This window comes from Sesamum indicum, linkage group LG10, assembly GCF_000512975.1.
Source record: "Sesamum indicum cultivar Zhongzhi No. 13 linkage group LG10, S_indicum_v1.0, whole genome shotgun sequence".
Taxonomy (NCBI): Eukaryota; Viridiplantae; Streptophyta; class Magnoliopsida; order Lamiales; family Pedaliaceae; genus Sesamum; species Sesamum indicum.
Genome location: NC_026154.1, coordinates 5,130,456 through 5,145,835, shown reverse-complemented (window position 1 = coordinate 5,145,835; position 15,380 = coordinate 5,130,456). Strand labels below are relative to the sequence as shown.

The 15,380-nt window shown below is 35.1% G+C and overlaps 1 protein-coding gene across 1 annotated transcript; it reads left to right on the top strand.

Moving 5' to 3' along the window:
- Nucleotides 3,441-13,236, top strand: LOC105171969 (disease resistance protein At4g27190-like). The gene is made up of 2 exons (XM_011093267.2): nt 3,441-3,646; nt 9,465-13,236. The coding sequence occupies exon 2, from the start codon at nt 9,466-9,468 to the stop codon at nt 13,018-13,020; it is 3,555 nt and encodes a 1,184-aa protein (XP_011091569.2). The 5' UTR covers nt 3,441-3,646; nt 9,465; the 3' UTR covers nt 13,021-13,236.

Below are 15,380 nucleotides of genomic sequence, written 5' to 3'. Positions count from 1 at the left end.
AATTCAAAGTAGTTAAATCATTATAACCATCTTTCAAATATTTAGTAATTTCATCCCAAAACTTTTTAGTTTGAGAGAAGTGAATTAATTCTTTTTTATTTTTATTAAGTCGGAAACTCTTTTTTTGTTTTTGACACGTGAATGTCGTGTCGAACACTGCATCATATAATTTTTTGAAGTTCCGCATGATGGAGGAAAGAAATGAAGCAAAAAAAAAAGGCAAGGATGATATTCTCGAAAAGGAAGGTCAAAGTCAAACTTACCAAATTGATGTGGAACAACGAATTACTAGAATAACCCCAGCCAATGAATCGTAGCCATGTAATAGGGGTTAGGTGAGGATTAAGGCAATACTTACCCATACCTATCATAAATAGCATACATTTGTATTAGTAAGTACCTCCTCATTTTTTCACTGGAAGGGATATATAAAGAAAATCATAAAGAAAGTTAAAAAGTGAACGGGTTAGTTGTTACATAGAGAAAAGTCACAACCCAAGAGACATCCTAATAGGCCAAACCCGAAGAAGAGCCCAAAATCATACTTTAATTTCTAAATATTTTAATGATATTCAAGAATTGGGGGTTGTTGATGGAGGAAAGAAATCAACGCAGAAAAATGCAATGATGATATTTTCGAAAAGGAAAATCCAAGTCAAACCTACCAAATTGATATGGAACAACGACATTACCAGAATAACCACGACCAGTAAATCTTAGCCATGTAATAGGAGGTATGTGAGAGTTAAAGTAGTACTTTACCTATACTTATCCTAAATAACATACATTTATATTAGTATAAATACCCACTCATTCTTTTCATTTGAAGGGGGAGAAATCACTTGTATCAACCTCTAGCATAAAGCGTGTTGAATCGCGCTCGTATAATATAAATTTATGCTTTTCAGCGTCATCACGTGCATTATAGATGATAACTATACGTTTTTCATAAATTCTAATATTGTAATAGATTTTACTTAATTGGAATATTAGTTGTTTATTTGTTTAATAAAATTGTTGTTCGATCATAATTGACCATATATTATTGGGGTTAAATTTAAGTTGTTTCATGTAAAAATCAAATAAACCCCTAAAAATAAAATAAAAGGTCAAAAAGACGCGTTAGCTTTTTGCAAAAGAAATGTTCATTGGTGTCCACCTTGCTCTACTCTCCACAAACGCAATTTATGATGGGTTTCCATCTTTTGGCCTGTGCGTTTTCTGATTTACTTTTTTTAAAATAAAAATGATAAATTATAATTAATTAAAATAAAATTTATTATAATTATTCATGTCGAATTTAATATCTAACAAAGATACATACATACTATTCAGTATAAATACCACACCTACTATTCAGTAAAAATAATATCCCATGCATAATGCGAGATCCGAATTCATGACCTTTAAAGTTATGGAGTCTCAACTTCGCTGACTAAGTTAGACCTCAATGTCCTGTAACCTTTAACCACTTATTATAAGAGTTCAAATCTTTTGGGACTGTTGGGTTTGGGAAGGAAAAAAATAGAGGTTAAATGAAATTTACTCCTTATAATATGAAAAATGAGCAAAAACTCCCTTATGGAAAAATTAGCAAACTATCCTTCTTTCTTTTCGAAAATGAAGCAAATTATCTCCTAACAACAGTTTAGATAAGGAGGTAATTTGTTATATTTCTCAAAACACATGGGGTAATTTGCTAATTTTTTTCGCAAAATTTTTTTGCTCATTTATCATATCATGGAAGGGTAAATTGCATTTTTCCCAAAAAAATAAACTTTGTAGCAACTAAATATTTGAGGTTTTATAGTTAACTAGCAGTTGTGGCACACTGTTCTTACGTGCATATAATTAATAATCTTTCATGCTTAAAAATATTATACATAAAAGTAAAATATATAATTTAATACACTATAATTAAAAAAAACTAATTTATGAGTTAATTTAAAATTTAAGAACTTGAATAAGAAGTTATCTTATTAGTTGAAGGGTATTTTGACTTCACGAGAAATTGATATGGCGGTGTCATTAATCGTTGTTTGTAAGCGTGAAGGGTTTTTGGTTTTATAATAGTATAAATAAACAAAACAAAAAGGTACGAGAAAAATGCAATTTATCCCTTTGTTTTATGAGAAATGAGAAAAAAATCCATTGTGAAAAATAAAAATAGTAAATTACCCCCTATCTATATCATTGATAGGGGAATAGTTTTGCTTCATTTTTTGAAACATAGAAAAATAATTTACTATTCTTTATTTCACAAAGATTTATTTGCTTAATTCACATATTACAGGGGTTAAATTGCATTTAACCCAAATAGATACTATGCGGGTTAGAACATGAAAATTAGGGGTTTAATGCAATTTACCCCCTATGATAGTGCCAAGGAGCAAATTACCCTCCATGAAAAAAATAGTAATTTACCCTCCTATATTTTTTAAAATGAAGCAATTTACCCCCCTGTTTAGCGAGCTAAAATGCATAAATTTTAAAAATACAAAAAGATAAATTGCTATATTTTTATAAAAAAATGATTTGCACATTTACAATATCATATTGACTAAATTGCATTTTTCCCTAAAATTAATCCACAAATTGCGTGTGTGACGAACATATATAACAAGGTGAAGGGTGTTAGAATGCATTTAGTTTTTCACGTGTCGCTTTTATCTTTTTCCTTTTTTATTTTTTTGTCTAGTTTTGAGGGATTTTGTTTGCTCTTCCTGTTTAGTGGTCCCAATGTTTGATTCTTGTGTTTTGGTTTAATGTGATTCAGCCTCTACTGATCACAGAGGCACGCTGGAGCACCTCGCAAGAACCTGCACTTTGGAACAGAAGGAATGAACTGTCTGCATAAGTTAAAAAGTAAATTACAACACTTCCTCTTGAGATCCCTACTACTCAGGTAATTTTGCATTTCGCTATTTGGAGATCAACTCTCTATTCTGTGGTTTTGTTCATTTTGTTATATGTGTCTCCGTATTTTGTTAATTTCACGAGGATGATACGTTTACCCTTTGAACTTGAAGAGCCTACAAGTTTCTGCGTAACTAAAGCATAATCCTTGCATATTTTTATGTGGAAGAAGAAATGTTTGGGTAGTTTTGCTTCAATCTTTTTCGGGACCATAGGTTGCTTATTGCGGTACTTGAGATTACCCGTCAATACAGTACAAACGTTGTTGCTTATTCGGGTACTTGAGATTACCCGTCAATACAGTACTCATGTCATCGAAGGAGTTGAAACCCACAATAGTATTAGAATGATTTTAACTGTAAAGTGAATGGTGTCCAATGGTTGAGTAGAACTACAACAGATGAAAGTAGAGCAAGAATGGGACAGTTCACCTAATGCCTTTTTTATGTCTGAAAATTCCATTTTATATGAGTTTCTTTCTCTACCTACACAAGAAAAAAGAACAAAGAATTCTGAGAAAAAGAATGTCATTTTCCTTGGTAGAAGTCTCATTTGGAACCAAATTAAGAACATGTTAGTGGGATACAATATAGCCATTGACTTAAACTTGGGATCTCAACACTTCTCAAATTCTCTGTTTGTTTCCTCCGGAGATCATCGGTCCTAGAAAATTGAAGAGCCTCTTGCCTGTTTCTGGGGGTTTGAGTGTTTTCTTCTGATCACTATTCAGGTTATTTAAGTTCTCTTATTGTTTTTCTTTTTTGCTGTTTTTTAATTGTATTAATCAGGATTCAAGCTACGGATAAACATGTCAGATCCTTTTTTGGTGGGGTAAATGACACTTTTTGAGATTATCTCCAATTACACAAACACTCCTTACCAGTGATATCAATAATTACATTAACATCCTTTTTTGTTGGGTTCTTATTATACAATTTTACCTTTATTTTTTATACGGGTTGCACATTTATAAGTTATGGGATTGATATTTAATTAGAAATGAGCAACATTTGTTTTTACTATACTCTTTAAATGGATAGGATCAATATAGTTTTGCTAAAATAAATGATTAGCGTTTTAAATGTTTTTATTCAAACTTTTTACTCGCAAGACAAGCCGAGAAATTACTTGAATATTTTAGATAGGTTTTCCGTATGATAACATTGACTTAAGAATAAAAAGAAAAACTTTTTCAAATGCTAAAGAAAACAAAACCTAAGTACAAAAAGGTATGCCCATATTTCACATTCTAAACTCTCTAATATTGTATTGGAACATGTATTTGGTAATTGTATAATTATGGAGAAAATGAACTTCGTGTTTTGATGTATTTTTTTATTATTATTTGATTATTGAGATTTTACGATTTACTGAGGTGATATGAAAATAAAGAGAAACATGAGAATAGTATCTTTCTTCCTTTTGATCGTTATATTTGTTGTGGCCGAAAATCTTAATGATTTATTTCAATGAAATGAATAATGTAATTGATGAAAGTATATGGAAGCTTGTTTTTCTTATTGAAGATAATAAAAGAGGGTCAAAACGAAATTAATTTTGACTTTTTTTTTTATATAAACTAATGATACTTATTACATTGATTAAACTAAATAAATTATGCGAATTCTTGGAATAGTATTTATGTATCATTTATTAATTCAATTTTATCATTCTTAATCCATAGTATACCATTTTTCTAAACTACGTTTATAGTGAATTCTACAAGCTTTTACTTTGTTTGTAATTTTAATATTTTAATCATTTAATTCTTTTTATCAATTCATTGTGTTTTTGTGACCAATAATTCGATATGTCCGATCTTTTTATGTTTCAAAATTTTTATTTTGCAAGAATATATATGTGAACATACTCTATTCACGTTTATATGAACTTTTTAAAGTTTTGATATACACTGATACTTCGTTATTAATAATTTATGATGAGGTTAGCGTCTGAGTTATTAACTTAGTAATTTGGTGTGATATTCAACATAATCAGTGTTATACTCAAAAAATTACATAGTATGGAATTGTAGTTATTTTCTGTAATGCCCTTTTAATTAGTTTTAGTTAAATTACTAAATTAAATTTTTTAATTCACAACTTATTATTTTGCTGAAAATGCTTAAGACTAAGTTTGAAACTTTGTTTTTTATTAAAATGGCATTTAGAATAGTTATTAGTCTCACATGAGTTTAAATTTCAATTACTGACTCTTATTAGTCTTTGTAACTTTTTTATGTTCTTTTTCCGTTGCATGTTAATAGAATTTGTATAAAATAAGATCTATGCAACTATTTTATTCTTTTTCTAATCTTAAATTTCTAAATTGTATTCTATAAGAATAAAATATTTAAGAAATTACTTAATAGTATGCTGATTTAATATTTTGTGACGTCTTATGTAGAAACATTTTTGGTCTTTTAAAAAAGGTTAGACATATAAACTACTATATACTCTAAATCTTATAATATGTATAGAAATGTGTATATGTAAATATATAGATAATACAGATATAATATTTTAATTTAGATTAAACATAACCAATAGATGTACTTAGAATTTTAATTATATGAATTAGAATTGAATTTAAATAATTAAATGAAATTTTAAAAAACTTTATTACAAGATTGTCTAAGTTCAATGTTTTCAACTAATGTATTTATCAATTTAGATCTTATCAAAAGTAAGTTTTAACAATAATAATATTAATTTACCTCTATACCAGTAAAATATGTTTATTACGAATTTTTTCCCGAAATGGATTTTTAGTAATTTTGAACTTTTATTTAAAAAAAATACTTAAATTATATCATTTTATTATAAATAAAGTAATGTAGAAATATTTACAATTTCAATATCTGAAACTATATTTTATATAGTAGATTGTTCATTTAAGAATACACATAAATATGTATGAATCATGATGTCACCATATATATCATGCATAGAATTTTATGAATATAAAGTTTTATGTTAATTAAAATTTTACATTTTATATTCAGTTTCATGAATAAGTATTTAAAATATATCATATCTCTACTAACAAAATTATGTAATATTATAAATGGATTATATATATATATATAATGTTGTATGTTTCAGAATACATATACAAGCTCAAAATAAATTTTTAAAATTTTATTTACAATATTTTGTAAAAAGTTATACACATATAGGTAGTTAGATATTGATCCGGGTCGAATAATGCGATCTCGAGATTCGATCTCTACTAAGAATGTTGATTCGCCCAAGACCAAATTTTGGGTTCCCTGAGAATAAAACAAGAACCGTGAGCTCGTCGGGCACGTCCCCGACAATGACCCTCGGACGCTCAAGTTAGGTTGATCGAGAGAAAAGTGTTCTATCTCAAAGTTCGATCTCAATTAATGCATAACAGTTACCTCAATAATGGCGTATTGGGGTCTATTTATAGAGCACAACTGGGTATCGGGTACTGGGCCACGTGGCCTTATCCTACTGGCTCATGTTCTGATCGAACGACTTCCATTGTCCGGGTCTTCAGTCGGTTTGTGCGACCCGGGCCGGGTCCTCCGCGACCCGCCCGTTACAAGAGGCGCGGATCCTGGTCGCGAAATGACTCTAATGCCCTTAATGAAGGGTAATCTGGTCTTATTGTAGGGGTTACAAATGTATACCCATCATTACTCCCCACTTTTTCAAAGTGCATGACCGTTGCCTTTGAAGAAGTCGAACAGTCGCGTCCGTCGATCGGTTACCCAGGCGGACACGTGGCGGCATCTCGGCGGTTGATCTGCGGCGCGCATTCCAAGAGGGGTATGCTCTCTTTCATATAGATCGCGGTCTTTCTCCAACACCGGGTCGCACCTTTTTCAGGTCGCGTATTTGACGCTTCTTTTTCAAATGGCAAGACGAATGCATCTTTTTCAGGTCGCGTGTTTGTTGATGGTCTTTTTCAGACATCGGGTCGCGCCTTTTTCAGGTCTCGTGTTTGTTGATGGTCTTTTTCAGACACCTGACACCTAATCGCGTCTTTTCCCAGGTCGTGTGTTTGTTGGTGGTCTTTTTTAGACATCGGGTCGCGCATTTTGCAGGTCGCGTAGTTGATGCCTCTTTTTCAGACACTGGGTCGCGTCTTTTTCAGGTCGCGTGTTTGTTGATGGTCTTTTTCAAACACCGGGTCGCGCCTTTTTCAGGTCGCGTGTTTGTTGATGGTCTTTTTGCCGACACACGGGGTCGCGCCTTTTCCAGGTCGCGTAGTTGACGGTCTTTTGCAGACACAAGGGATCGCGCCTTTTGCAGGTCGCGTAGTTGACGGTCTTTTGCAGACACACTGGGTCGCGCCTTTTCCAGGTAGCGTAGTTGACGGTCTTTTGCAGACACAAGGGATCGCGCCTTTTGCAGGTCGCGTAGTTGATGGTCTTTTGCAGACACACGGGGAAAGCTATCTATTTCACACGCACATTTATAGATGCAAATACTCCCAAATATGGTAATTACACACATGACCCATAATTCGTAATGTAAGCACCATAATATTATTCCTGCAAAAGCTAAAATCCACTATGAAAATAATAGAGGTACATGTATACCCTATCCTCCGAGTTGTTACCCTCACTGAAAGCGCCGTTCTCCCTTTATTCTGTCTAGCTCTTATTTCTTTCTGCTCGATGTCCTGCTTCAACTGATCTTCTCAAAGATCTTCTCGATCTGCTTGGGGATATTCTATCTCGATGTCCTCTCCATTCTCTGTCCTTGATCGCATTCATTTCCTCCTCGTTGATATACTTGTGGGCTAAGAGCATCAATTGCTCTATATCACCGGGAGGATCTCTAGCTAACGCCGATGCGAATGGTCCTTTCTTTAACCCATATACTAATATGCTCGTCATCATATCGATCCGCAGATCCTGCACCTCCAACGTCTCGTTATTGAATCTACCCATAAAATTTTTAAGAGATTCATCACTTCCTTGCCGGATCACGAACAAGTGGGTCGCTGATCTTTTTTATTTTCCTTTGCTGGCGAAGTGGTACGCGAACCTATGTATCAGTTGCTCATACGATTCGATGGTCCCACTTGGCAAGCTGGTGAACCACTCTTGTACCTTCCCTGTCAAAGTAGTCACAAACAACTTTGCGTTAATAGAATCCGTTTGCCTATATAGATTCATTACCATTTCGAATGCAGTGATATGCTCACGTGGATCTTTCGACCCATCGTATTTGGGTAGGTCGGGTAATCGAAAGTTTGAACCAACAACTTCGGATAGAATTTCGTTAGTGAAGGGTGAATTCATATTCCGCCTCGCCAAGTCGCCTCGCTTCTTCAGGTCGCCTCGCTTCTTCAGGTCGTCTAGTTGTTGCTTCAATTTTTCTATCTGCCTGCCTACGTTTTCCACTTCTGCTCGCGAAATCACGGGTTCTCTTCTCTTTGATCGGGCATGACTACTGGATCCCGCGTCTGATGAGACCGGTTTTTTAGTCCTGCGCTCTAGCTCGCCATGCACCCGCGACTCTCTTTGGGGTTCGGTGTTCTCGAACAATTGCCTTCTTGCAGTTTCCTCTTTCGTTATCTGGATTGTCGTTCCTCCTTTTCTTGGTGTATCTTCTTCCCCGGCGTTCCTTCTCGATGAACCTTCCATGATGTAATTCTCAGACGTTCCCACAGATGGCGCCAACTGATCCGGGTCGAATAATGCGATCTCGAGATTCGATCTCTACTAAGAATGCTGATTCGTCCAAGACCAGATTTTGGGTTCCCTGAGAATAAAACAAGAACCGTGAGCTCGTCGGGCACGTCCCCGACAATGACCCTCCGACGCTCAAGTTAGGTTGATCGAGAGAAAAGTGTTCTATCTCAAAGTTCGATCTCAATTAATGCATAACAGTTACCTCAATAATGGCGTATCGGGGTCTATTTATAGAGCACAACTGGGTATCGGGTACTGGGCCACGTGGCCTTATCCTACTGGCTCATGTTCTGATCAAACGGCTTCCATTGTCCGGATCTTCAGTCGGTTTGTGCGACCCGGGCCGGGTCTTCCGCGACCCGCCCGTTACAAGAGGCGTGGATCCTGATCGCGAAATGACTCTAATGCCCTTAATGAAGGGTAATCTGGTCTTATTGTAGGGGTTACAAATGTATACCCATCAGATATATAACAACAGAAAACATGAACTATATATGTATATTTAAACAATGATATAAAGACTATAAGGATTGTAAGTATAGAGAGTTTCTAAACGTTTATATACTAATTATAAAAATTATATATTGTGAGTAATATTTGTTTTAAATACAACTTTTATAATAAATTATTTTATATCGTTTGTAATAAATATATTTTAAGGTGTTTAAATGATAAAGGCATTTTTTTCCCTAAAACTATGGCCAATGTTATCAAAGGCTTTGAGTTACCTTTTATACTTTAGGGAGGTGAATGCGATTGTAGGCATACTTAGGGGTGAAAAGTGTATTTATCCCTATAGATAATTTTATGTTTCACTTTCGTCTAGTCCTGGTGCCATCTGGACCACTGGGTGATCAAAATGCCTATTTTGCAGAATGCCTTTCTTCATCCCAACATTGATTGCGCAATCTACATCAGCTATTTATAATCCTTGCAAGGACTTTGTGCTGTACATTAAAGGTAAGAAGCATGACATTGAAGATTTGGAGGATAATTTGACAAAGCTCGTGGTAGAGGTAATCATCATTCAGTCAAACAAGGACAAAATTGATCGAATCCTTAAAGGGTCAGTCTCTAAAGAGAAGAATAATGCATATCATATTGTGGAGAAGCAGATTGAAGTTATTCTTAAGAGGTTCACCAAGTTCATTACCAAGTACCAAAAATACACCACTGATTTCCCAAGTGCTGTGCCCAAGTCAGATGCCTTAAAAGAGCTGCTTGAGCTCGGCGCCTATGAAGAGCTGCCTGATGAAGACACCCTAAAAGCAAGAAAGATGATTGATGAACTGGAGAAAAGAAAGCCAAAGATCTTGACACGTAATTTCTTCAAGCTTGCACAACTCAGCAGAGACGTTGTCAAGCTGACCAAGGACATCCATGGGCTCGTAGATAGTGTGAAGCCGGACAATCTGCTAGTTGAGAAGAAACTAGAAATTGTTCAGGTGCAACATACTGATGATGATCGGCCTTTGCATGGTAGCTATGTTGCCGATCTTGTCAGATACATGTCTGATCAAAATTTGAAACGAATTGGTATAACGGGCCCATCGGGAGTAGGAAAAACAACAATTTTGAGAAAGTTGAATAATCAACTTGAAAATATTACCTCATTGTCCGATGGGAAGAACAGTTTCAGGTTAGAGATTGTCATCTGGATAACTTTTCCTACAGAACTGGGTAAAAAAGAAATGATCATAAAGAAGATACAGAATGAGATAATACAACGGTTAAAGCTCTATCGAGAGAGTTCTAACAGTGTAAACCAGAAAGCATTTATAATTTCCACATTCTTGTGTCAGAAGAGATATATAGTGCTCATGGATCAGGTTGCCTCATACATTGATCTGAATGATGTGGGATTAAGAGAAGACCACCTTTATGGAAAAATTGTGATTGCATCAAGTAACAAGAAGCTTATTCACCGTATGATGGATCAAGTGGTCGAAATAAAGAAACTATCGGTATCTGAAGCAAAGATGCTTTTTGAGAGTATCTATGGCAAAATTCAGGCTGATCACAACGTTATTGCTGACAGAATAATTGAGTGCTGTGGGGGGCTACCCCGTTTGATAGCATTAGTAGCCAAGTATTTACAAGACACAAAAAGCTCGTGGTATGATGTGAAACGAATGTTACAGTCTGACATTGAATCTGATGACTTGCTAAGCCTAGGAGAACTTGCCAATGGTTATAAGATGATGTATGAAGGCTTGAGGCCGAATTATGTGAAAAAATGCCTACTCTATGGTGCACTGTTTCCGAGTGAGCATAAGATTCACAAAGACTATTTAGTAGAATGTTGGATGGCTGAGCGTTTCATTGATATAAATGATACCAGAAGGCTGAGGGCTACTCGAGACCGTGGAGTGACAGTTCTGAAGGAACTTACAGATAAGTACCTGCTCGAATGGTGTTCTGACAATTATGTCAAGATGCCACTGTATTTTAGAAAAGTGGCTCTAAAACAGAAGTGCCCGGACGAGGAAAAGTGCGTAATTTGGGTGCCACAGAACCATGAAGTTCTCAATGGAGAAATCTGGAAGAAAGCAACACGAATGTCGTTCATCTGTTGTAATTCTGAACTACCTGAAACTCCAGAAAGCAGCGACTTGTCTACCTTGTTAATGCAGAGGAATCCAGAGTTGGTAACCATTGGAGCTTCATTCTTTCGCCATATGACAAATCTTTTAGTTTTGGATTTACATGAAACAGGGATAAAAACGTTACCAGAGTCAATCTCTAGCTTGGTTAGTCTTGTGAGTTTATATTTGAATAATTGTTCCCAACTTGCTCAACTACCAGCTGAAGTAAAAGGGCTGAAGAAGCTGGAACTGCTTGATATTCGGGGAACTTCAGTTCCAGCTTTACCTGATGAAGTTGGTGAAATGGTTTGCTTGAGGTGTTTGAGACTTTCATTTGCCCAAATTCAATGCCAATGCGATAGTGAAAGAAAAAAAGGTTGTTTGATGATTCCTCGCAATATAATCTGTCTTCTAAAACATTTAGAAGAATTCACCATTGAGACAGGCTGCTGCAATCAAGGCTGGATAAATATTGCCGATCACGTGGTTGATGAGCTAGCCAGCTTAGACAAGTTGACCACTCTTAGCTTCCACTTCCCAAGTGTGTGTAGCCTTGAAAAGTTTGTTAATTACAGCAAATCCTGGAAAAACACAAAGACCCACTGGGAAAACAATACTTTGCGGTCCTTCAAAATTTCTATTGGTTTCTCTGAGACGAAGTATCCAGACAGTCTAGATTTCTCTGGAATTTTAGATGAAAGACAACTGAGATTCCTCACCAGCGGAAAAATTTCTTCAGTCAAAGAAGTACTAAAGCAGGCAAGTGCTTTTGAATTAGTTGATCATTCAGGTGTGAAGAGCTTGAGTGAATTTGACCTGGAAAATACAGGAGCACTGAAAGTTTGTGTAGTCAAATGCTGCAAGGGATTGCTAAACATTGTGGACACTGAAAAAACTGATGGGAGGTTGGAAATTAGGGAAGAGACTACTGGTGCAGTGCTGCAATGCTTGGAGAAGCTGCATTTATTTGATCTCCTGTCGCTACAATCTATTTGGAAGGGACCAGTGCTTCCAGGAAGCCTTTCAAACTTGAAGGTTCTAACGCTGTTTGGCTGCTCCGAGTTAACAGAGATTCTGAATCACGAGCTAGCAAAAGCTCTTTCAAGTCTAGAACACCTAAAAGTTGAAAATTGTTCCATAATTGTGGATATTGTGAAGGTAGAAATCTCTGGCAGGCAGAAACAGGCTGATATGTCGGATATCCTACACAAGGTTGAGATTGTTGAACTGGTAAACTTGCCAAATCTGCAAAGCATATGCAGGAGTACCTCATTGAACTGGAAATCATTGAGAAAAACTGTAATTCTAGGTTGCAGCAACTTGCAATATCTGTCTTTAACACTAAGTAATGCAGAGAAGCTAGAGACAATACAATGCGAAGCTAGTTGGTGGACTACAATTCGGTTGTCTGATGAAGAGAAGGAGCAATTTGGTCGTCTTCTTGATTTTATTATCATGGAACCACCAGCAACTGTTGGATTCCATTCTCAAGGAGAATCATCTAGCAGTGGAAGATCAGATAATCCTCAGGATTCAAACAATATCGATTCACAAACATATAATGTTGACAACATGATGCCTAATGAACATACAATCTCAAGCAATGGTAGTTCAAATGGCTCCAATGTGAAACCTGGCCTGAAGGAAAGGCAAAAATCAGTAAAGACTTTTGTGTCATCAGAAACAGTTGCACAAGCAGAGACTTCTGGGGAAGATTCTGAAGTTAAGAGATTATACACAGTTGAGAGTGCACCCTGTCGGTTGTCATATTCAGAGGAACTATTGTGCAAAGATGGATCACATCAGAATGCTCCACAGAGAGACGAAAAACAGGCAGCAGGATAATGTGGAGAACTGTAAACTTCAAGTGGAGGTTAGTATTTTTTTTATTTCCTGTTATAAATTCTGATGTTACCAAAGCACTTATTTTATTCAACATGGTTTTCTGTAAAATCTTGCTGATTGTTTTCATGTTCATTTCAGATTTCATTACTTTGTATTTCAAGTTTATGCCTTCTTGTTACATTCCACCATAAGATTCTATTTCCTAAAATACAATACGGTTCAAGTACACATAAATCTCCTCTAAAAATATGAAATGACACTTCCCCCTATAAAACTTTAGAAATTACATTTATACCCTTTTAAAACATACTCCGTTCACAATTACACCCCTGTTGTCAGGATTTTGAATGAAAGATACTGAAATCAGCATAATGTTTAAGTGAACTTTCAATATTGCCCGTTATAATACGAAGGTCTCTACATTGATTACTGTTAATATTTTGAAGTATGTTAAGGATGTAAATGCATCGCATATAGTTAATAGTTGTTTTCTGGTTTGTAAATCTTTTTATCTATAGAGAGTGAAGTAGCAGTTATTCTTGCATCTTTAAATACTTTGTTCAAATTCTAATGTTATAAGATACAAAAATAAAGAATGTTTAGAAGGTGATGAAACATAAACTAAAGTGATGGAAGAAAGTAAATGTCAACACCCAAATATCAAAAAGTTTTTACACTGGGGGTATAAGTTAGCAATAAACCTAACGATATTAGTAAATTTCGGGCAAACACTTTCTAAGATAATTTTCAAGGTCGTGTATTTAATATAGTAATCACTGCTGGAACCCGATTATTGATTGCCTCAATCATTCTTATTATAAGAATTTATGTTGTTGTTCGTAATTTTTTTTCACAATTATATGAATTACATGTACGTCTATATCGATCAGCAATTTTAATATCACAACATGAAAACATTACAGGCACCCTCTTAAAATAAGTTATACGCTTTAGCATTATATAGCAAACCATATCACAATTTATTAAATATATTCTTATGAGCCTATACAGCTCAATTGCGTTCACACTAAGAATATAAATATAATGAAAGAAATAAACCTAAAAAATTATCATTGTATCCATCCGTGTTATTAATGGCGCAAGGCCAAAAAGTGCATTTCTCTTCTTTTCCTGTTGTCGATTTTAATGCAAAGAGGTTGATTTATAGTCTAATTCTCCCTCCAAAATGGTTGCTGTTACTTCTTTGCGCCAACTAACAACAGTGTGCAAAAGTAATTATTTTTAGAAAGTTGAGGTATGAAAATTGATAGGTTCAGGACATCAGGTACTAAAACTTATTAGTGTACAATTAAAAGACCAAAAATAAAATTTTCTTTTTTGTTTGCTCGAATATCACATTTATTAAATTAAAATATAATTTTATCACAATCAATACTATTATAACTACAATAAATACTATCGTATCAACAATATTAAGACGCGAACGACTTTTCACACTTCACATTTTAAATTAAGCTCGACTTGAAGGAGTTTAGGCTCAACCCAAAAAGCCTATTACACAAAGTACTAGGAATAAATTAAAATTATTAAAAAAAAACTTAAAAAAAGAAGGAAAATAATCTAAACAAAGATTTTTCACAAGAAATGACACTTTCACATATATTATTTATAAAAGAGAACCTATTATTATTTGAATATTCAAATTTATCTTTTCATTCAATCCACCCCTTCAATAAAATTTGGTTATAGTAATAATTTCAAATAATTTTTCTAGAAACCCCACATTCACGACCTCTTGCCCGCGAAGGTCTCGCCTATAAAACGGATTGACTTGTCGAAAGAAGACATATTCTACACAAAATATACTCAAAAAAGCTTTAGAGGAAAAAGAACAAGATACATACAGAGCTCTCTGATGGAAAAGGCTTGTGATGCTTCAAGGAAAAGGAAAGAAGAAGAAATGAGGAGAAGTTACCTGTTTAAAGGACGTGGGTAGGGAGTTGAAGGCACGCTCCTATAACCGCCCGTGACAGAAGGGGCTCGTAACCACCTTTACGCGTGGTGGAGGCAATTATCGCTCCCCAGTACTCAAGAAGGCCAAGTCTAAAACTAGCCATCATTCCATAACAGAAAGCAGAAGAACGGTGCTCGAGTATAGGCAGTCAAAAAGACGTATGAAGGCGGGAAAAATTAAAGAAGGTTACTTCAAGGAACCCCTCTTTGGTTGACAGAAGGACTCCTCCCAGATCCAATGAGACGAAGCTACAACGAAGGAGAAGATGTCCAGGAGCCCGATTACGATAGGAAGGTCCTGCCTTCCAAAAAATACCAAGACCTTCCATCCAGAAAAATGAAGGGATACCCTTCTTTCTTGTGAGGACAGACGGGCCCTTCATTTC